At 35.9% G+C, this 23,998-nt stretch overlaps 1 protein-coding gene across 1 annotated transcript in view; it reads left to right on the top strand.

The window, feature by feature from the left end:
• ADGRA1 (adhesion G protein-coupled receptor A1) overlaps positions 1-23,998 on the top strand; it is a 253,537-nt gene that overhangs the window by 69,291 nt on the left and 160,248 nt on the right. The window contains exon 3 of the mRNA XM_021536446.3: positions 22,711-22,782. Coding sequence (XP_021392121.3) covers positions 22,711-22,782 — 72 coding nt within the window. The remainder of the gene's footprint in view (positions 1-22,710; positions 22,783-23,998) is intronic.

Genomic DNA, 23,998 nt, shown 5'->3' with positions numbered 1-23,998 from the left:
ATTCAGTTGATGATGACAGTCTTTTACTCTCAGCTGAAAACCCATAAATGGCTATCAAAGACAGTAATATAAAATTTAGATAATTTCTGCTGCTTTTCTATTATGATAAAGTATTTATAATTTATCATATTTTCTATAAATTTGCATATAAATATATTATTATTCAGTCTTTTAAAAAATAAGCATAAATACTTGGAAAATAAAAGGTCATGTTGTCCCTTCATAGCTGTTTAATTAATTGGCCTTTGGCAGTTTATTCCCTAGACAGTGCTGCTGCATGACTGAGGCACTGAAGCCTACTCCTTACAATAAAACATCTGAATTAAACAAAGCTCATTTGCTGCTCTTCAATTACTGTGATGAACCTATTTGCTTCTTTTTCTATGTCACAATGATAATTGTTACAGGCCTGTTGTATAAATATTCATATTACAGATTTTTAAAATAGAAGAACAAGTCTCTGTACAAAAATAATGAAGAGTGGTTTTAGGAACAAAGAGAAAATACAGTTCAAGGGAAATCATGAAGGCAGAGTTGCTGTGCTGAGGTCTTTGGTTGCTTTTGTTTCCTCTTCTTGTGTTATATTAGGTAAGGGTTGTGTTTTCCCAAGCCATGTGCAAGTCTGATATATACAAGCATCAACAGTGAGATTTAATTCAAATAATTTCCTATCCTATCAATGTGTCTGTCTGTTACATGTGAGATACAAAATCTTTTTGGTTTTGTGAGATTTGTTTGTACAGATGAATTTAAACAGGTTCTTAGGGGAGGAAGGAAGAAAAGAGAAATTGAAACCCTTGTTATACATCATGTGTTTATAGTTTCTGTGCCTATGTACCTAAAATCTTGTATTTTTGATGATATTTTATATTGCATAAATATGCAACTTACTTGAGAGGATTCATTAAATGTTTGCAATAGTGTCTTAACTGAAGGGGAAACACAAATTACCTCCTTGCTGAGTTAGGCTTGTTAGCTGTTTCTCATGTTGAGAAAGTATCCATTTTTATAATTACATTTAGATTTATATAGTTTTAGATTTAATTTATAATTATATATATATATATATATATATATATATATACTGATGCTGCTTCCTTATTCATGTTGGATATGGCCATGTGATTTGGATATATCTAGCAACTTTTTGCTTATATTTTAAATTTTGTATTAACCAGTAAAGTAGAGCTAGTTTTAATGCTAGTATGAGCTTTCTGCAATGAAATCTTTTCAGCTTACAAAAAAACCCAAAAAACTCAAAAATATCCAACCAAATTAAAAAGTCTGATAACTTCCTTTAAAGACTTAAAATTAATTCCTGTAAAAGAGAAGGCTCTGGAGAGTTCTTAGAGGGTCTTCCAGTACCTAAAGGGCCATGGAGGAAAGCTGGAGAAGGAATTCTTACAAGGGCACATAGTGATAGAGCATAGGAAAATTACTTTAAACTTAAAGAGGGTAGGTTATATAAAAGGAGGAAATTCTTCATTATTTGCCAGTGAGGCACTGGCACAGGTTGCTCAGAGAAGTTGTGGATGCCCCATCCCTGAAAGCATTCCAGGCCAGGTTGGATGGGGCTTTGAGCAACCTGGTCTAGTGATGAATGTCCATGCTTTTGGCAGGGTGGTTGGAATGAGATAATCTTTAGGGTCCCTTCCAACCCAAACCATTATTTGAAATATAGATTTATATTAATCAAATACAGAGCTGTTGAGCCAGTCGATGGAGAATCTGCTATAAGATAAATGTGCTTGTCACGTACTTTGCAATATAAAAAAGCAGTTAAATATTAACAATTATTTCTGAGTCTTTTTCTGGTTTTAGAGATACTCTTTTGCAAAATAGAGGCAATTTATAACCTTAAAACTTCAGTTCGTGCAAGTCAGGAAATGCTGTTGAATACATCACAAATACAGGCCTGACTTAATTATTTTTAACTTGATGAAGAGTCGCTTAATTCTGGAGTGAATATCTTCAATGTAAAGGATCTAGGAAGTCAGTGAGGAGGATAGCAAATGCCTGGCTCAGGAGGATATTTGGAAGGTTGGTGACAATGGAGATCTTGCATATTGGAAATAGGTGTCAGTTTCCTAAATGAGAATGAGAGTATCATCACTGTCTCCACAGTGATGATCCCATGTTTTCCACAATGAGAATGCATCACTGTCTCCATCTTTCCTTTGGAAAAAGCTGTGAATTAAAGGCCAAAAGTGGAAGAAGTACCTTTACTGTGTAAAGGAAGATTGTCATAATAGTAAATGGCATTATTTCTAAATAATTAAAGTATTTGTACAAGCAGACTTTTGAGGAATTTTGTACAGATAGTGGGTACCAACCAATTAGAATATTTACTCACTTTTCACTATGATTGAAATCCAGAAGCAATCGTCACCCAAATATGTCAACACCTGGTGTCTGTTTTGCTAGAGCCAAACTACTAGGTCAAATTTAGGTCACTTTTTTGGTAGCCTTTGCCAGCAGGTTGGAAAACATGCCTTTGAAGAACTGTGAAAGCCTCTCTAAGCTATGAACCTGGCGCCTGAAAGCTGGAGAAGCTCCTTTTGCAGCTTCACGTTTACGGGAGATCTGAAATGCTGATGACCATTTTGGTGGGGCAGTGTAGCTCTACCTGCTTTGGCTGCTGCCACACCTCTGACCTCCCAGGGCTCCTGACAAGCGCCAGCGCAGCCTGGCGCTGCATCAGCTGCTCTGTTCCACGGTGTCAGCGTTCTGTCAGTGGGATGCCCTGTCAGGCCACGCTGCCGTCTCCTACCAGGCATTACATGATGATGAAATACCCGTGGCGCGTCCAGCTCGTGGGAGAGAACATGAGGGAGGTGTCACACTGTTCCTCAGAAGCATTTATTATGAGTTTCCACTGCTGGCCACAGCTGGCTGCAGGACTCTTGGCTGGATGGAGTTTTAGTCTGGCCTGGTAGTTCCTTCTGATGTTTTGGAAGCCAAAGAGCTCGCTCGGGGCTCTGGCTGCAGCCAGGCTTTTCCAGCCTCGGCTTTCGCCTTCGCGAAAACCCACAAGGTCCTGAAAAAGCAGGAGGACGCTTGCTGGCAAATCTAATAATATCTTTCAGAAAACTGTGTCCAGCATGCCAAATGCTATAAATATGCTGTAAATACGAGGTTCCAACTCCTCTGTCTTTTTCCTTTGGTTTTTCAAATGTCACTGTTGCTCGTGAAGAGAGTGAAAATGAATGAGAACACAATGAAACAAATTGCCGTTCTAGAGGAGCACACTCATCTGGGACCAGGAGGCAGCATTTTCAAAATAGAAATATAGACAAATGATCTAATGAGAAAATTATGTGAAAATAATATGTCACTTTAGAATTTTCCGTTTTCCATGAGGGTTGGAATTATATATATATATATATATATTTTAATTTTTTTTTAATGGGGAAATGACCAATTCTCATATTTAGTTCAGTGTTTTAAATGCAGTTGAAAGTTTATGCTTGGCCCAGTTCATAGAAAACTCATGCATCAATAATGTGGGATTTTCATGCACTTGGAAGAATGCATTCTATGTGCTTCCAACAGAAAGCAGCCTCTTTAGTATGTACAATATGTTCATTAAATACTTTTCCCTGTTTATACAAGTGCTCATGTCTCCATTATTCATTCAAGCAGAAACTAATACAAAATGTGCCACATCTGCTGTAGCAAGTAAAAGTAACTATAGAAAAGAAAAAGATTTTTACTTAGGAGGAGGTAATTCTGCTAACTTAAGAGGAATTCTGCTGCATGTTTTTTTCCACAGCTGGAATGTCATCTAATTTCTGATGGATATCAGGTGACTTTAGAGTCCTACATTTGTTTTAAAAACAGGGGGAGGGGTATTTTCTCTAATTTAAAGCTGAAATTTTTTGTGTTAATTCATTGGTGATGCTTTTAGTGGGAGGGGTTTCTGGAACTCAGGGGCTTTCTGGGGCTCAGTGCTTACCCTTACTAAGGCACTTGACAGTGTTTTCTGTTGAACCAGGTAGTGTTTATTTTATACTTGCAAAAAAGAACAGTTTTGAGAATTAAAACTGACCAAGGCATTTGCCAAGATTCAAATGTTTGCTCCATATTGTGCAACAATGGCATTCCCTGTCACAAGACATCTGCATGCTGGGCTCTCAGCTGCTCTCCTGTTTCCTTCAAAACCACTAAGAAATGGATTTGTTTTATTAGTGTTGGATGAGAAAATAATACCAAGCCTCCAGTTTTCATGAAATTGAAATGCTTTCTGGCCCTTCCTGTTATTACAATATTGCTTATCACTACTGAGAAGAGATTCCCTAATACATTGTCTACCCAGATATGCTTTTCATTAAAGCAGTGACATCTGGTTTCATACTCATAGAAACACTGGTGAATAATTTTGCAGATACTCTTTTAAGGTTTGAAAATGAGCACTTGATCTTTCTGCATACTTAAAAAGATGGCTGCATTTTAGAGGAATACTCCTCCATCCAGGTTTTATGAGGCAACATCTTGGTCTCTGTGTGCTGGAGAGATGCGAAAAGATCTGAATGATGTGGAAATTGATGGTGGCTCCTTGATACTGGGGAAAGTGTTCTAACTCCCAGGGAGTTAATTTGGGAGGGCACTGGATACCAAAGGATGCAGGGATCATGTACAAGTAGGTGTATGTCCAGTCTCTCACCAAAAGGCTCCTGTGATGTTAAAGATGGTTTGCTGCAGGTTCAGGGCAGTGTAAGAGCCTTCTTTCTGGAGTAGACAGTTCTTTGCATTAGCTCATGCTGCAGCAATTGCTATAGGCTTTTAGATAGACCAGTAAAATCTTGCAGTGTCTTTGAGCCATGATTTATTCTCTTCTTTTTGGGGGATATAATTAGGTAAATTGAGAAACTCATTGTGTCAATGCAGCTTTAAAATAACACTCTGCTTTGCCATTCCATTATGTATATCTGCTGTCAACAGTTTATTTTTTTTAATGGGAGTTTCTGAAAAGTTTGGAAGTTTTCTAAATCCTGATACTTTAATGGAGACTGTAGATGAAATATAATCCTCATCTATTCATAACCAGTCAAAAGTAAACAATTTTTTCAAGCCATTAGAACATACAGAGGAAAAGTTCATGAACCAATCATTTGGGGCTTTTGGCAGACCATACGGAACTTTTCTAACAGCTATTTATAAGGTCCTAATGTGTTTATTTTCACAATAAATCTGACTTATTGCTGAATGTGTTGGTTTCATAGTAAAATAAACACTGAAGATTACAAACACATCCTTTCGTGGAGTCTTCTGAAAGTCCAAGGCTTAATTTAATAAATGTGATATTCTCTGTATTGGTTGGGAAATGAGTGCTGACTCTGAGGAGAAAAAAAAAAAGGAAAGAAAAAAAGAACAGCCCAAACCCTTGCTTTAAATTGCAAAATCAATTGTCATCAAGTTTACATTATAACTGAGCCATTTGACATGTAAAAAGTATTAATAATTGATAGGTTTATAAGAACTAAGAAGGAGCAAAAGAAGGAAGAGTTGTGCTTCAGGGCTGTTGTTGAAGTGCTGAGTGGCAAAATGCTGTCTATTTCTAAATACACAAACTTAATTTACAGATTGTTTAAATTTGCTTAGCTTAATTCTCTAAATTAGTAACAAAGTTACATGTAGTTAGGCTGCTTTAAAGTGCTCTGGAACTATTTCACTGTGGCTTTTACTGGTTTAATTAGAAGAATTTATATCATTGTAATGTAAATAAAACTGCAATTTCTCCAGTGTTTTGCCTATTGCCAGCACCTGAGGGCAAGCATCCTACTCTGCTAAAGTTAGTCGCTCTGTTACCCATGTTGTTGAGTCATATTTTAGCTCAGCTATATAGTAAAATTGTCAAATCTTCAGAAAAGAATAATCAGTCATCAAAAACCTTTATTTTCTTAAAATATGTCTTCAGAAACCCTGTCTGATGTGTATGTGAATGTCCTCATGAAGCATATAATTCCCAATTCTTTTAGTGAATCTTACTAAGCTTTTGACCTCAGTGATGCATTTCAGTAATGAGACTGCAGGTTAATTGCATATTGTGTTAGAGGACTTCCTTCTGTCAGCTTTAAATATATTGCTTTTGTACTTCATTAGATATTCCCATGTTCTTTTAAGATGAAAATGTATCACTGTCAAACCATCAAGCAGACTTTTGTGTTGGTTTCATTATTTGTTTGTCGCTAAATTAACTTTATCTTTTCTTCATGGTAAAGTCCCTTCGGACTTCAATCAAATGCTTTAGGTTCCACATAAAGCAAAGCTGCTTTATGTAAGTTTTATTGTGCTTCGTGTATGTCCAGTTGCAAGGGTGGGAATTGAACTTGGCTGTGATTTGGTGTAATGCTGAGCATCCAGTGTCAGACCACTTTATGTAACATAGCATTGTTTCAATATATCATTTATTTTCAAAAGAACTTGAATCGTGGCCACAGAATGTGCTTTATGTGCATGCTTTGTTCTCAGATAGAAGCCTGCAGGATCTCAAACAATTAAAAAGAAGTTGTCATTCCAGTTGCTGAAATGCTAGTGCTTTGGGGATTGTTTGGGAACAGCTCCAAGGGACATGCCTGGGAGGGTGGACCTGGATAGCGGATTGTTTTTAAGAAAACGTCCTTCATATGAGTGATTTTGTGTAAGAGAAGAAAGAGACCATTGAAATCCATTAAAAATACTTTGTATTTTTTGAAATGGTTTTTAAAGCTTAGAAACAAATGGTCCAGCTGGACTAAGGATCTTAATACACTGCACAGTAGTTATCTGTTTTCTGGGTGACACAGCAGACATTTATAAATACCAGAAATGTTCTCCTATGCCAGGTTTGGGTTGTTGAGTTTTTGTTTTGATGGGGTTTTTTCAGATGTGGGACAACCTTTTTCTGCTACTCAGCTGCAGATTTCTGATATTTCCATCAGGAATTGCTGTCCTGTAGAGCTTTTATGAATATTTTGTCTTCCCAGTGAATTATTTAAGCTGTGTTTGATTAGTTCAAAAGAAAAAAAGGTTATAACAATAAACATGGTCGTCACATTCCCCATTTTTCTGAAAGTAATTAAGACTCTACTGGCATGAGTACATACTGTGGTAGCCTATAAATCTTGTGCAGATCCTTAATACTGGTGTCACATATACATTAGTTAAGTCAGAATGAACAGATTAGTTGGGAAGGAGGTTTTTGGTGTAATCAGTATCATGAAGAGACTGTGCCCAGAGAAATGCTCACAGTTTATAGAATTAGCTTAAAATGAATTCCAACATCAGAGCAATATGGGACACTTTCATTTATGCAAATCATGTTTTATTTAAGTTTTGTTTCAGCTTCTACTCTGTATTTCTGTTGTGTTTGAAATAGTTATAAGACAAGAATTTCTTTGACTTCATTCTGGTCTCTCAGAGGTCAAAACTTGGATGAATTTTAATCTGATCTCTTTAGGGCAGGGAACATAATAGCTGTGGCTGATCCTGCAAATGATTGTATATGGGTGATCTCATGACCTGTCATTCTATATATATCCAGAATAGGAAAAAAATGTGTTTGTATAGCACAAAAGAGCTCCAGCCTTGTCTGGGGCCTTCTGGAGTTTTCTGTATTTTCCTTTGTTGCTGTTGTTGTTCCTGGAAACAAATCATTCAGCCAAAAAATATATAGAAGTACAAGAATACTTTTAGTTCTAGTTGATGCAACCCTGGATATCAACTTCTGTATTTTTTTTAACACGTAAATGGTCAGTTTTGTCAGCTTAGTGGAATGTAGCAGTACTTGGTCATGGCTAGTGGTTCTCCAACCCCGTGGTTCTAAATAGTTAACAGGTACTCTACTACCCCAGCCTGCTAATGGATCAAGAGTAACAACTTACTCTAAATGTTGATCAGATGAATTGCAGTACTATAACCTCTGACAAACTCCAACATTGAAGATACAACCAAATTACAAAAGTGGCAAATTAATCACCCATACAAATGTTTAAATTCTATTATCTTGCCATGAAAGATAATCCCCTACTGAAATGGGTACACAGTTCAGTACATAGTCTCTCAGAATCCACTGGTATATGAGAATTCCTTTTTTGAATTACCTAATTCTCATTTACTCTCTGCACTTGTAGGTATTGTGTCACAGAAGAATTTTAATTGATGCCACCTATATAATGTGGTTTGGATCAGACACCCACACATTGCATAGACTCAAAGTTAGAGTGACTATATTTAGCTCAACTCTACCCAAGAGGAGCCTTCATTCAAAACAAAGTAAAAAAACTCTACCTGTCAACTGTCAACATTTCCAACACTCAGCATTTACCAAGCCAAAAGCAGCATTTACCAAGCCAAAAGCAATAAAATGAATAGCTAAATACATAATAAATTTTCTATTTAATGCATAAAAAACAAGTGTGTTGGCATCATCAATTATGGAGAAATACATACATGATTGCAACTAAAATTGCTGAATTTGTCTAATGATAATGGGTTTTGCTGGATTTTTGACTTGTAGATTTTGACTTTATCTGCAAAATATTTTTGAAGCCTGCATAAAAATTCCATTATCACTTTCATTGTTGACTATTCATGTTTTGATAAATAATTTACATTTAAATTTCTTAGAAACAATATAGAATATTTTAAGTTATCAGGAGAGTGTCTATATAATGTTAAAATAATATTTACCTTGTATTTGAGGCTATTTTTATTAACACATGTTGATAAAATTACTTATTTTTTAATTTTCAGGATACATGAGAATTTTTTTTTGAGGCTTGCGGTTAGAGAGGGAGATAAGCTTCTCATTTTTTGGTGCTCTGTTCAATAGATGTCTGCATGTGCTTTTTTTTAGTATGGTGGCAATTTCAAAATCAAGATGTTTTAATAGACTTTTCTTGAGCTGAAAAACTTATTTTCGAAGTAAGTGAAAGAGTCTTAACTGCTCTCTACTATTTTGATTATTGTATGAGCTCTATTTTTCTTGAGTTTAGGATGATTGAAATAGTGTGTAATGTTGATCTTACTTCATACACAATTTGGCAGGAATGTGTTGGTGTAGTTACTTTCACAAAGTCAAAATCAGCCTCTTACCTTCTCTCCCTCGTGCTTGAACATTTTCAAAACAGAGACAAGTGAGTGATTAAATTTGGGTCTATGTGTTTACCTTAATAAATGTATTTTCAAATCAAAAGACTGCTGAAAAATTTCACAGCAAGACTGTTTTCCTTTTAGGACAGTCCTCTTGTTAATGAGTCTGTGTCCAAACAACGACAACATTTCTTTTCTTTGTGTTTTTAATTACATTGCCTAGGTAAGAGCATAATTGCTTCGGCATTGTATTTGATTTTCACACAATTTTTTGTAATTGACATTTTAAAATCAAATTATCTTCAGTTTCTTGATGTGAAAAATACTATATATTGACAGATGAGCATGTAATCTGTGTGAAAAATGTTTTGTTAAATCATTAACACTAAGTTGTTTGTCTGTTGAATCAACAACCTTTTGATGGCAACAGAGATTTCACTGTAATAGTTTTTAATATTCTTCTTTTCCCATTAGGGCAAGGAGCACCAGTTTTAAAGCAGCCTCTCTTTCACTCTGATATGAATAGATAAATTGTCGAAGCTGCCAACAAGAATGCTTCCTAACTACAAGGCACATTGTAAGCAACACTACATACAGTGTTCTTGCTGGTAAACACAAACTGTGCACAGTTAGTGGTGCAGTTTCGTTCTCATCTTTCAGTTGAATTTAATGAGCTGAACACTGATGAGATTTTTGAGAATTGGGTTAGTGTGTGCTGAGTGGGAGACAGATACGGGATGACATTTTTTCTGAGTTGCCCTTTCCCACCACTTATCAGTAGAGGGAAAGGGATAAGAATGGAATACGCGCATACTGTATATTGTTCCAGAGGAAAACACTGTTCTTCAGAATTAACCCTTTAAAAAATGTTTTTAAATATGGAAAAAGTGCAAAATCATATTTAGCCTCATATTCCATGTCTTTATAAAAATTATAAATTGGTTTTAGAAGCATTGCCTGCAGTGTTTCTTATGGGTATTGCACTGTGCCATTACTTAGAAACTGGAGTTGCATCCCAAGCATGTACCTTAGCACTCTGCGTTGGAAAGGAGCAAGTGTCACATTAATTATGCTTTCTGCTCTGCTTTCCCACTCCTGTCTTGCTTGGCTTTCCTTGCTGGATTGAAGAGAAAATTGATTCTTGTCTTGGCCTATTTCAAAGGCATCTGAAAACAGCTAAAAACAAACTAAACCCAGCCAAATAGGTAGTAAATAATATATACAGCCCTTAAACAGAAAATTTAGCAGCTTGCTTGCTGAGGAAGTTGCTAAAGCTCCCATCAGCAACCAGATATAGTAGACTTGGTGCTTCTCAGCACTGTCAAGGGTAGAACAGATACTTGGCTTTCAAAATGTAGTTCCCAGCTATTCTTTGGAGGCCTAAGCTCTTTATACAGTGAACAGGGAGAATTAGGTTTGCAAGAAGAGTATCCAAACCAGCCATCATGGCTGAGGGACTGAACAGGCATTGAGCCTTTCAGAAGCGCTGAAGCCTGACAAGTTTTTTTCCCTGGGGCTGGGATTTGCAGACTAATACTTCTACTGTAACCATTCCAACCTTTATAGGCATAACTGATTCCATATTTTATTTGAAATGTGGTCTTAAAAGAAGGTAACTGCTTTCTGTACTGGCCTGCTGGCTGGAGTATCTGCTTTGGAAGAGAAGGACTCAGGTTCAGCCTGAGAACATCACACATTCACTTGCCTCTGTGGAAAAGGCCTTAACCAGAATGTAGATCTTCTTGAAGTGGAGCTGTGCCAATATGTGTTCAAGTGTTCAAGATTTATGAGGCCAGAAAGGAAAGAACAGAAGCAGACAAGTGCCAAGGGTATTTCTTTAACAGGGAGATAATGGGTTTTGCTGTAAACAATTGTTCAATAACATATAAAAATACTGTTTTAGGGAACAGAGATTCCAGCCAGTTTCTTTAGCTCCTGTGTATTTCAAATGTAGTTATCCATCCCTTCTGGGTGAGGATGGTACCAGAACAGTGTCTTCCCTTTCTCCAGCTGTAATTGGCTCTTGTAGGAATGATGCACGGCAATATTTCACCGTTCCCTTGGATGCTGGGCTGTGCTCTGCTTTCATGGCTTTGCTGATGGCATCCTCTTAGCCTGCCTGGCCCCACAGAGAGCCATGGTGTCTGCAGGTCTTGCCTGCAAATCCCAAAAGGGTTCTTGTGAGTCCCCAGGCTCTGAGGTGTTGGGCATGCCCAGCACCCTGTCTGAAATTTGGGGAGTTGAGAAGGGCAGGCTGGAGTAGCTGCAGCATTCGGACACGTAGGAGGTGAAGTGGGGGCTATGAATTGCACTCTGGGACTTAGAACCAATGCTCCACTCAAGTTTTACTTTAGTTGTCTAAGTGCTTTTTTGGACCCAGGCCAACACTTTCCCTGCCATGCTCTGGGTGACCGGTGTATATTGTCATGGCCCTGCTAAGCATTAAATGAGTTTGAAATGCTTTGAGTACTTGAAAGTGTTGAAAATTATTTCTGCCATTCAGGGCAATTGATTTGAAGAAGAGATTATCCAGTCCTGCTTTTTGTTTCCGCAACGTTTGTGTGCCAGTTTGAGAATGCTTTAAATTACTTGACTGGCCGTGCCCCAGCATTCTTTACTGATACTGCTTGTATGAATTTAACAAGTATTTTATGTCTCAATATTGGATAAATGAAAATAACCTAGAAAAGGAAGAATCTCTACATGTGCATTATTTATGGACCTCTATGCCAACTATTACTAATCTGTGGAGGTGAGTTATAATAACAATTATCAGGAATTCTCTCTCAAAGTTTCAAAACAGAAATGAAATTTAAAATAGAAAAGTTGGAATGATCTGCTCCCTGGTAACAGGTTTTACATCAGGCCATCTCTTAGGGAGATTTCCAGTCATCTTTTAATAAAACAGTTGGATTCTGCTAGTGTACAAATAGTTAGAGAGAACTTCAATTTACAATTACCTAGAATTGAAATCAGCAGTGCAGAGCTAGTGTTCAGCTGAAAAGGTTTGAGATCACTTGAAAAAAATGACAATGTAGAAAGGAAATGTCACTTTGAAACAGCATTGTTTCCCTGTTAATAAATGTCTCCTAAAGAGAGAAGTATTTTAGTGGTTTTGAATAAGGAGACATAGCAGGGTCCAGGGTCAAGTTTATTTTTCTTGAAGTAAAATAACCATGAGGAGAGTTGCTTTTGCAGAAGATCAGTTGAGAGGCTTATGTACCACAATCCAAATTGCATACTGAGCAGTTAATATTGTTTCAAATAAAAGAACATAGTTTTTGTTATTAAAACAATAGAGAATAATAAAGCTGTAGTGCTTTGTAATTTTTCCATTGGTGGATGTTGTTTTGTTGGCCATCCTATCGGAGTCTTTGGAGGAATAAGAAAAGTGTAGCCCTACTGATATTTAGGAATATAAATCTTAGTTTATGAAGGACTAGTGAAGCCTCATCTGTGCAAGTTTCCTTCACTAAGAGATGCAGGAGATATTTGAAATACAAGATCTAATTTAACTTGATCATTAATTATTACTTACATATTTACTGCTACTATGACTACTACTACTATTATATAAAACTATTAAAATTGTATATATTATTTAATTCAAATACTTTGAGGCAATCTCTATGCTATTGTATTTCACTGGTACAGTGGTCATTATCTTTGTGCTCCATATGTCTCCTATAATCAGGATATTTTTGCCTTTATAGATATGATTTAATATATTATGACTTTAATAATAATATGTATCTTTATATATCACATTAATTGTTCTAGTATCTAGAAGTTTCATAAGGAGACTATAGAAGAATTAATATAATGACATTTTTTAGTAGAATGAAGTTTTCAAGTGATGATCATAAATCACAATTCAATAATTCATTTTTCTGGACAAAAATGTTAAGAAGCTATTTTTATTTTTGTCTAGAAACATTAGATAGATCCCAGTCTAGTGCTGTGAAGTGTTTTACGAGTAGGCACTGGATCCATCACCTTTTAAAAGGGCAAAAAAATGTGTGCTTCTTTTCAGGTGTAAAAGATTAAAATGTTTCAAAATGGGAGGAATGAATGTAAGACACGTATTTTTGTTAAATGTAATCCCAGGGAAATTGTTTAGTGGAAATACATATTCAAAATTATTACAGTTACTGTATGAACAGAAAACAGTCAAACATGACAAAAGCCAGGAATTTCTTCTTTAAATTGAGAGGATAGGAATGTAAGCAAAGGGAATGAAATACAGGGCAAATTACTAGTGGTTAAGGGTGAGAGAATTGATTAGAAACAGAATGAAAGAAAGTTGTGCTAGATGCTGCAGGATGGAATGAAAGGTTATAATTTGCAGATCACTTTTGGTGTCAATTTAGAATTAAAAGCATCTTTCCTGTTAGTGCAAAACACTTGTACAATTAAATAAAATGCCAGTTCCTCGGGGTCAGTTGTAGCTGCATTCCTGACCCAGAGCAGTGCAATAGTCTGCTGGTTTAGATACATTTATGTGATGCAAGAGTTGTGATTCCAAGGGATTATTTTTATATACCTCTTAAAATGCAGGTTTGTACAACTACTTGGCAGTGTTTCTTACGAGTTTTGCTTGAACTTTTGTTGTTGAGTCATAGTATAAATTTTTTAATAATTTAAATAATGATTTAATAATTTCCTGCAGTATAAATTTTTACTTTATGAAACAGTTGATTAGACACCAAAATTGTTCTTGCCTTAGTACAAACATTAATAGTTTTATCAGGGCATTGTATATTAGGAAAAATATAAAATATGTTCTATATAAAAATTGAATATTGTAATAAGTGACAGGAATATAAAATAAACTCACTTGTAAAGTTAGTTTATAGGGCTGTCTAAATCATGAACGATATTTATTTTTCCTGGGATTTTTTTTTTAATTTACGTAACATAGTTTAGTTGTATTTCAGCACATCACTTAATTGAATTTATGAATGTCTCTGCTTCTGTTTCCCGTTAGGACCACAAATAGTTCTCTTAGTCTGATGTGCAGTCAGCCAAGGTCAGCCCACCACAATGATATATCCCTCTGAAATTTTATATAGTGATGTCATTAAGATAACACATGATTTGTGTCAGATGCTGTCATCCTTTAGATGTAGTAAGTGCAGATTTATAAATACATGTCTTAAAGTAGCTGCCACAAAGTCCCTTTTCTTCCACCAGGCTCTTGCTCAGTAATGCAGCTCTCCCAGCAGCCCTGGGAGGTGTTAGCAGGGCTGTTGATACCTGACCACCAGAGTCTGTGTGCCCTGCATGCCTGGAGGAGGGTTTGATGGTAAACTGATTTATTTGTGGGAGAGAATACCTGGATCCCAGGCCTGACCTAGGAATCCTGTGGAAATAAAGCACTATTTCTGACAGCCTGAGAGAGAGAGGCAATGTAATGAAAGTAGAAGAGATGCCATGAAATAAGATATGAGTAAACAAGCTGGGAAAAGAGCTGTTACTCTGTGTGGTGAGAAGGATTGATAAGGAAGGGATGCCTAATGGAACAAAACATGCCAACAACTTTCAGCAATAATCATCTCCAACAATAACATTTTTCCAACAATAACATCTTTCCCTGCATCCTTTTTTTTTTTCTTTTTGTGTTTCCTTTCCTGTTTCCTCCATTTTTTTTGGTATTCTTTCAGGCTGTGAAGACCTGTGGGTGCTCCTGTGGCCCCAGCTACTATTGTGTGTTATTATGTCTGTGTTGATTTTTTTTTTTTGGTTTTTCAGTGACTTTTCATATCCTAAGGCTGAATAACTGAAACTTTTATATAAGCAAAAGAAAATTTATTTTAAAACCCTATGATTTTGCCTAAAACACTAGTGATGAAACAAGGCATAAAAATAATTGAAAAATAACATTTCAAGTGGGACTAACACAGGCAGGTTATTAAATATATGCCGCCTTATTATTATTTATAATAGAATATATTTTGGCTTGAAATTACTATTGGCAGTTCTGAGATAGAAGAAATAAGATTTTTTAGCTTCTTTAAAAGAATTTTTACTTGAAAATCTCAAGATATGCATTGTATTGAATACAAAGTATATGGCAATGAGTTTAAAGAATAGGTAGAAATTATACATTCACATAGAACCACTGGTCTTATTTTTCAGCCTTGTAGTTTGCTCATCTGTATTTTACATGAAAGCTTAGCAAAAAGTAGTTTTAAATTTCTGATATTTACCTACATGAAAGTGCAAATTTATAAACTGTGCACTGAAAATACTCAAGGAGGTTCTGCAGAGGGCTCACATTAACCTTCATTTCTGCAGAAGACAATTCTGCATGCCTTCTCATTAGCACATGTGGTTGGTTTTTGAAAAACTAAAATTTGTCTATGGTATTACCACAGACCCAGTTTATATAAAACAGGGCCTTCTGCAGAAGGATTGTCAGACCAGTCTTCCAGCAAGATTTAATTCCTCTGAGGTAAACTGCTTATAGGTAGTTCTTCCCTGTTATCCTTAAACTACTTACTGGCAGTTTAAATTGACAGGATTTCTGTGCAATTAGTGTTGCCTCTAACATTGACCAAATTAAGTTTTCAGAAGGTTTCTACATTTGTTTCCCCCCTCCTGTTCTGGAAAGGGCTTCCTTCTCTGTATGATGCTGGCATGTATCTGGGTGTTGCCATATTCTCGGGTAAATAGGAGGAACAGCTTTGACTGTGATGGTTCCTGGAGTTGGGTGGAGATTACTGCAGTGTTCCCTCATCATGAGCTGAATAATTACTGCAGGTCCCTGGACTCAGTATCTCAGGGTCCATGCTCTTTGTGATATTGTTAATTAAGATTCTTACTCTTTTAATGAAACTCTGTAGCAAAAGTAAGTAGGAAGAAAGATTGAGCTGCTCCTTGACATTTTTTAATTGATTCACCTTGGGTTTAGAAATGTTCTACTTCTCTATTATGAAAACAATACAGTGAAATAAATGTTGTAGAAAAATTATTCCTATTTTCTTGATCCGCACTGACTAATAAACTGTCTTAGTTTTGGCTCAGAAGTACTCCTAGATTAATCTGTTTGCCATCTGCAGGTACTTATCTTTCATTTACACCTCAGGCTAAAAATCATTCCTCTTTTCTTTGGATGTTTTAAGACATGAAATCTCAAATTGAAATTCAATAATGAATCACTTGTGGTTTTCCAACTCAATCTTGATACAGTAAAAAAAAAAGAATCAAATATTTCCTTAAAAAATGCCCCACCCAAAACTCCATGATATGATGGATGTATATTTTAAGGTTCTTATATCTAAAAAAACACCTTTTCATTACACTGATACCTCTGATGATTTGGTATAAAAATTAAAATCTCTATATTTTATTATGAAAGATTAATTCAGATGCACTTTTGAAAGTTCTGGATAAATTTCCAGTGTTTCATGTTATTTTTGTATTATTACACTAGAGTTTGAAATGTGACCTAGGAATGTTGAATATACAGTGATGGAAATCTGTAACAGCCAAAGCAATGCAGTCTTAGAATGTGGAATATCAACTCCTACAACTGGAGCTGAAATCTTTCTCAATAGAAAGTGTGTTTTACACACTTTCTATGTTTTACATTTTATTTTACCCATGTGTTTCATTTTTAAAAAAATATGGTTGAGGATACTTTTCTCCTGACTTTTAAATTTTCCTTACAGTTTTCTCACAGAGAAAGGGAGGCATTTTGTGCTGGCACTGCAGAGCTGTGGGCACTGAAACCCACTTCATCAGCTCTCAGCATTTATTTCTTCTGCCCTTTCAGTCTTGGTTTAGCCCCATACAACTGCTCCAAGTGACCCCTCCCTGGGTGCTGGGTGGCACAGCCACTCTGTCTTCAGTCCCCAGGTTACAAGTGCCAAGCATCTGCTCCTGTGCCTAATGTGATCTTACCACATATGTCTGGGTTTGTGGCATAAAAATGAAAACATATAGGAACAGTTGCATATGTTTGGAATTCTGAATTTTTATTTCTTATAAACATGCCAAAGTAGAAGAATCTGGAAGGTGTAGATGGTTTTTCTTTATTTGAAAATGCATTTAAATTTGAGCTATCAATAACAAAATGCTGAAAGTAGAGGCAGATGCCAAACATCTTTGCACCTATATTCTGGTTGGTCAATGCTATATTTAGAATGAACCTGCCTTAATTAATATTTTAAAATGTTATTTTCTATCATATACATTCATAAAAATGTATCAAAAAATTTGTACTGCAAGTCAATATTTTTTTATCTTGTTTTTCCAAACTTTTTAGGGTTTTGTTTTCACTTGGCATGCTGCTTCTTCAGTTCAAATACTTTGAGTCTTACATTCTTGCTCTATGACTATTACTGTGAAAATGAAATAACTTATAACATTCTATGGGATTCTTTGAGCTAGCAAACTACCATAAAGCCTCTCTTTGTTCTGTTTCAGCTGCCATTCTTAGTACTTTTTTTTACACTTTTAGGCATGTTCCTAAATAATGAATAACTGCCAAATCACCACAGCATATTTGTTGTGAATGAGTCATCAGCCTTAAATTAAAAACCAAAGTGTGATGACCTTTCTGTTGTTCTGCATGTCATAATTGCCATCAAGTGATGGGTCTAAAACCTCTGATCATTCATTAGCACCTTGAGTGGATGGCAGTCTTGTTTTTGTCTAGTGTTTAGGGTCTATTGTTTTAGGGAATCCAATCAGTAATGGCTTGGATTAAAAAGGGAAAATTAAAGGAAAATGCATCATCAGCATGTTAAACAAACAAAAGACCTATAGTCTCTGTGTCTGGAAAGGCAGACCATTATTGGACAATTATTGTGCATATTTCTGTGCATATTTATGTTTATTATCTGATGTTTCTAACTGGAAAGAGTTTTGTCTTTATCTCTTGGAATTTAACTGAGATGTAACCATTACTTTCCTGATTCTGGAAAGTAGGTTAAATATCCATTCTCATAATGAAAAAAAAAATTAAATAAAGACTACAAATGAGCTCTGGAGTTCCATGGGAGCAATTTAGTTAATTTAGTTACTGATGATAGTACCAGGTAACTGCTATTACTTCACCTGCCTGTTTAATGAGATATGTTTTTCCAACAATGCATTTACCAGCAATGGAGATGAAAATAAGTTTTGATTATATCTCTACCACCAAAGTACAGCAAGTTACTGTCTCCTATACAGATAGGTACCTTTGAAATGTCTTCAAAACACATTTTGCCAATATCAACTTAATTCTTGTTTCTTGTATCCAGGAGTGCCAGCCCTGACTGTTGATGGCAGAATAGGTGCTAACTCTTGTCTTCCATCACTGGCTATGCCTCTTTCCCACTGCAGTGACCATAATCTTTTCTTCAAAGATCTCAAGTCTGCATTCATTTCTTGGCAAAGGTGACATTCAGTTCAGCTGTAATATTTCACATGAGAAAGAAGTGGAAGATGCGACCTTATTTTGTTTTTTGTCTGTTGTTGTTTCATAGTAATATGCAAAATGTGGAAAGTCAGTCATACTTAGTTGGTATTTGGCATCTGCTCAACAACTGATTGCTCTTCTCAGGGCTTTTTTGGAAAGTTTGCAGCACCATAATGACAGCTTTCTAAACACAGATGTCCTCTTGGTACAACCTATAATTTTTTATGAAAGATGTATCAATGTCAGGAATTTGAACACAGTCCTGGAATTAGTTGAATATTTTTGTTATGAACATGTATTCAAAATATCTACAGTACTTATATTGTAAGTTGGAGAAAGAATATGCAACGTCTGAAGGCAAATATGTTGGTACAAATCCTCAGAATATAGTTTAAGTTAAAGGGATTCCTTTGTTAATGGACTGTCTATACTTCAGTGAACTTTTGCCCACTATGTTCTGTACTGTGTAAGTACACACAGTGACCTCGAAGCATCAAGAATCTCAGGAATACATTCAGATAATTGGGGATTTGGCCACAGAAGATGTCTAATAGCTGAGAGGCCTGGAGTAGTTACTAAATGTTCTTGTGATGTCCCATTAGTAGCCTGTTCCTCTTGTTTCATTTACCTCTCAGCTAAGACATCAGGAAATGAATACTTCAAACACAAATTCCCCTGCATCAAGTCAGCAATTTTTCTTAAGGTTTCTCTTAACAAAGTAAAAGTCATTTGAAAGCTTAATGTGTAAATTGATAAACTCCCAGCATCTTGTGGTCCTTAGTAAAGGAATCCTTGATTGTATTTACCTATGGGCCGATTATTTGCAAATACCTACAGATAAGAAGACAGTGCTTAATGGTTGCTGTATGTAATTTATGTAAGTTCAGACTTGCAGGTGAAAAGGAAAGTCTCCTCTGTAACCATTTGAGATTGTTTTTTAATGATAACAGAGTCCACTCTATATTGTTCTTCTACCTATTTAGGTCAAGTTAAGATCAGAGTACCCTGCAGAAAGTTTATCTAGCAACCCTAATGATATTAAGGGAAATATAGTTCAATAAATATTGTCCCATTTTGATTTTTTGCAGCTCTGCAGCCTGGATCTAAGTGCTGCAGTTTGTATGACTATAGCTAACTTCCTGTAGCTTCCCTCTATCTGTACTTGTACATGGCACTTGGTTTTGATTTATTTTCATGTCTATACTCCCACACCACTAATGACACATCATTCAGATTCAGAATAGATACTTTAAAGTTAGAATGCAGCATCAGAAATGAAGGAAAATCGTAACTGTTAGTTAGAAAATGCTTTCTTTTTGGACTTCAACTGGGTCACACTGTGGTCATTCAATATTATGATACTGGGGTTCTTTCCCTTCTCTCTTGCTTTTGGTTGATGATAAAATTACTTGTCTGGTATAGGTGCATGTGTGTGGTCCAGCCTGGGTTGCTCTTTGGCTTGTCTTGGATCATGACCTTTTGCCAAACCTCAGCAGTAGCTCTTGGGGAAAAAATGTAAACATACAACCAGATTTACTCTGGGTTCTTTATTTAGCTCAGTGCAAGTTAATTCTAATTGCTATAAGGCTTCAATATGACAAACTTTTTTCTAAATCAGAAAATGGGAGAAGCTAATTTAATATTTTAATTATACTAATTTAGTAAAAAACACAAGTGGGTGGGAAGCAACTGGTATCTCCTAATGCAGAAGTACAAACATTAGGTGTTCAGCAGTTGTGATAATTTTATTTATTAATTTTAATCACATTAAAAGAAGTGCTCAAGGGTCACAAGGATGGAAACACCAATTTTGTTAGGCCAGAATTATATAGAAACATTATGCAATAATACTAATTACTAAGAAAGTGCCAGAATTGTGGGCAGTGTAGTCATCTACAATTTTCTGAGAATATCCTTACAAAAATGACCTTCCTATTTTAAGTGTAAATTCAAAAATAAGGAGACCAAATGTCTTGTTTATGACAGTGTAAGTGATGGACATTTTCCATGAAATGATCCACCTTCTACTAACATGAAATGACCTTTTTTCTTCCTGTAGGTGATAGTTGAGGATTATGCTGGTTTTTCCTATGTGGTTACAAGTTTGGGGAAACAAGGCAGAGTTTTCATTAACTAGAACATAGAAGATTTCAGTAAATGGAAGGCCTTTTGCCTGCTAGGTTATTTTGACTGTCATTAAAACTCACCTGTCAACAGCTTGCCACTTACCCTGACTATTTTATATTTCTTCTGAGCTGTTACCTCTCTTGACTACAAGAATTGATCACTTTGCCTGATTGCAACTTGCAGAATATTTAGATGAGGTGACAGTTAACACAGAATGTATGTAATTGATATAAAGATTACTTATTAAAATTGGCAGTGTCCCCTGCCTAAAATGCACATATTTGCATATGTACTAAGCCTCTTAGGTTGTTTACAAGTGAGTAAACACTTCAGTGTAAAGCTTGAGACAGGTTTTTGCTTTCTCTTATGATTTTTAAGAATACAGCTGTTCCATGATGAAAATAGTATTCTTCCAGTCTTTTTTATATGGATTTACTTCTGCAAGTTAAATAACTTCTTTGACCTGAATAGTTACATAATTAGCATACTGTACAAGCAAAAGGAGTAGACAAATGTTTAGTATTGAATATTTGAATGTTAAAAAACATGAGGCTTTGAGTTACCCACAGAGCAAAAACCCTAAATCATCAAAGGAATAAACACTTGTGTAGATTAGTTTTTGCCATACAAAAGACTTGTCCTTGCAAGTTAACTCTGGAGGAGAGGGTGCAGAGCTTTTGTTTAAACAGTTTTATTTATTATAAGGTGTGGAAAACTCACAGTTAAAGAAATGGTCAGAACTTCTTGAGCAAATTAAGACAAAACAAAATAAATCCAGTAGCTGCTGCTGATACCAGGGAACTAAGATGAGAATGTTTGACCACAAAACATTAAACAAACTCCCTAAAGTTTCTTCCAATTCTCAGACTTCTTAAATACTGTGTTGCAGGCTGAAAGCTGAACTAGACTCTTAAAGAGTCCAGCTTAGATCTTAGTTAGGCACAAATCACTCATGGACATTGTTGCTACAATGGAATGGGTGTGAGACACAAGATTTTGGAACTGTATTCAAGAGATGTGCAAAAATGACTAGAAAAGTGCAAAAATACTTATTTTTGATTTTGACTTTGAAAATAAAAAATATCCTTCTGTGAAATAAACATTTGGGATGAAATGTTATCCTATTCAGGATAAACACAGATAGTGGATTCAAGACTTCAGCTAGTGTGAATTTTAGCTGCAGTAAAATAAAAAGTCAGAAATAAGATTATTCTCGTGGCTGTTGCTCCATCCATGCTTTGGCAGAGTCAAGCAGTGTATATGCTGTAATTTCTGGAAGTGACCAGCCTGAGAAACAGCACTGAAATTGGTGAGCACCAGTTGCTCCCTATGAATTGCAAATTATCAGATGAACACAGCCTACAAGAATTTACAGCATTTGTCTCCTAGGCCTGCTTATCTGGTTGCACTGAAGGCACTTCCTCAGGGTTCACATCACAAAAGTCTTGGAGACTTTTCAGTAGTAAATCTCTGTGGGGACTGAGCTGAGAGCAGTGTCTTGCCCCAAGCTCTGTGTCAAGAGCAGATGAGATTACTAATGCCACTGAAATATTCTTTATCAGTAAAACAGCCAATCCTCTGGATTGTCAGCAAGTGCAAAATGAAGCAACAATCTGCCAAATAGGAGAAACTGTATTTCAGAACAGAAACATCACCTGTCTCTTTGTCTCACATGCCAACTTCTTTGCCTACACTAGGTGGAAATGAGAAATTTATTAAGTATAAAGTGCACAGTACAATGAATAAGCAAGCTAAAAGGCTCTTGCTTTGCTGACTAATTATTTCATTCACTCACACTGATTAAAACATTTTTTCCTGGGGCGAGTATGGCTGGTAAGGTTGTTTTGAAAAGTATAAATAGGAAGAGAAGAATTAAAACAAACAAAAATTTTTTAAAGCATCTAATCTTAACCATCTTACTTGGAAAATTATGTTTTTATATACTGCAGATGGGTACTGTTTTTGATGCTACTAGTTAAATTCTTAGTTTTAGCTAAGGCAGATAAAGGTTAGAATTGCATTGCATTTCACACTCCACATGTGTAACAGTGGTAAAGTAGGTAAAATGATAATTAACTGCTCCTCCTATTATGTCTCTCTAGAGATCTGAAGAATAATTTGATCAGCACAATTGAGCCAGGGGCCTTCTATGGGCTTTCAGAACTGAAGCGCCTGTAAGTATTAATTCCATTTGAATTATTCTGAAAATTGTGTTTGTATCGACATTTCTATCCTTGGGCAACTCAAGCATGCCACCAAGCAATAATCAAATAAGGGCACTGGCTGTAAAATAGAAAATCACACACTCTGCTTTTAACATTTAACATGCCTTTTTTTCCTTCTTCTCCTTCTTTCTTCCATTTCCTTTTCTTTTTTACCTTTTCCCATTTAAAAACATCAATTTACTCTCCAGTAAGTGTCCTAACAAATGCCCCTACAAAGGTAAAAAACATGCCTAATTAATGAGTAAGCAGATGATATATCACTATAGACATTAATCAGAAATAACACTAAACAGTTTAGATGTGTGTGAATAATGGTTTGTGCTGCGCTTTTTTTTTTTTTTTACTTTTATCATAAATCAGCCCTATCAAACACATTATTAGAAAGGAAACTTTGTCATAATATAGAGTTTGTCTACCATTTTCCCTACCATCAACCTTGACTTTGCTTAATATTTTTTTATTTTCATCATGGTTTTCTAAGGAAACAAGATCTTACACAGTATATTCCTTGTCCATCATTCTTGCAATTCTGTCTTGGAAAAGGTTCTCATAGTGCTTTTGGAAGCACTGGCTGAATTTTAAACTACATTTTAGAGGGTAAAAATATCTAAGTTAGTAGGATTCTACAGCTGGGCATTTTTCTTTTAATTAACAAGGACTACTGACCATCCTTAGGTCAGTACTCAGCCTAAGGAAAAGTGAGATGAACCCTTTTTTAATTATAATTTTCCAAGCGACAGCTTCCAAATGTCCATGCACTGGCTAACTAGGCCATCAGCACATGCCAGGCATTTTCCTAGCCATCATGTATGCTCTCTTATGAGAAAACCTATGAGAAAACAGGGATTATTTTGGTGGGATGGGAAGATTTAGATGAGAAGAAGGAATGCAAATCCACAGAAGAAGAGTTTTGCAAATCCTCTGCTTTTGTGCTGTGTGGCAGTCTGGAACTGCTGTGTGCTGGGAGCGCTGCAGAAGGTTTCTCTCTCTGACTGTGCTGTAGCTGTGTTTTCTAGTACCAGCATCTCACTTTCAGTGTGCTTGGGGAGAGAGCCTGTTGCATAATAATGACAGAGTAGGATACACATTTCTAACACAAATAAGAGCATTAGGTTTGGAGCTTTCTTGCTGGCTCCGTGCACAGGGTAACAGTAGAATACAGCAA

Source organism: Lonchura striata, chromosome 7 (genome assembly GCF_046129695.1).
Source record: "Lonchura striata isolate bLonStr1 chromosome 7, bLonStr1.mat, whole genome shotgun sequence".
Taxonomy (NCBI): Eukaryota; Metazoa; Chordata; class Aves; order Passeriformes; family Estrildidae; genus Lonchura; species Lonchura striata.
This window is presented reverse-complemented; position numbering and strand designations above follow the sequence as displayed.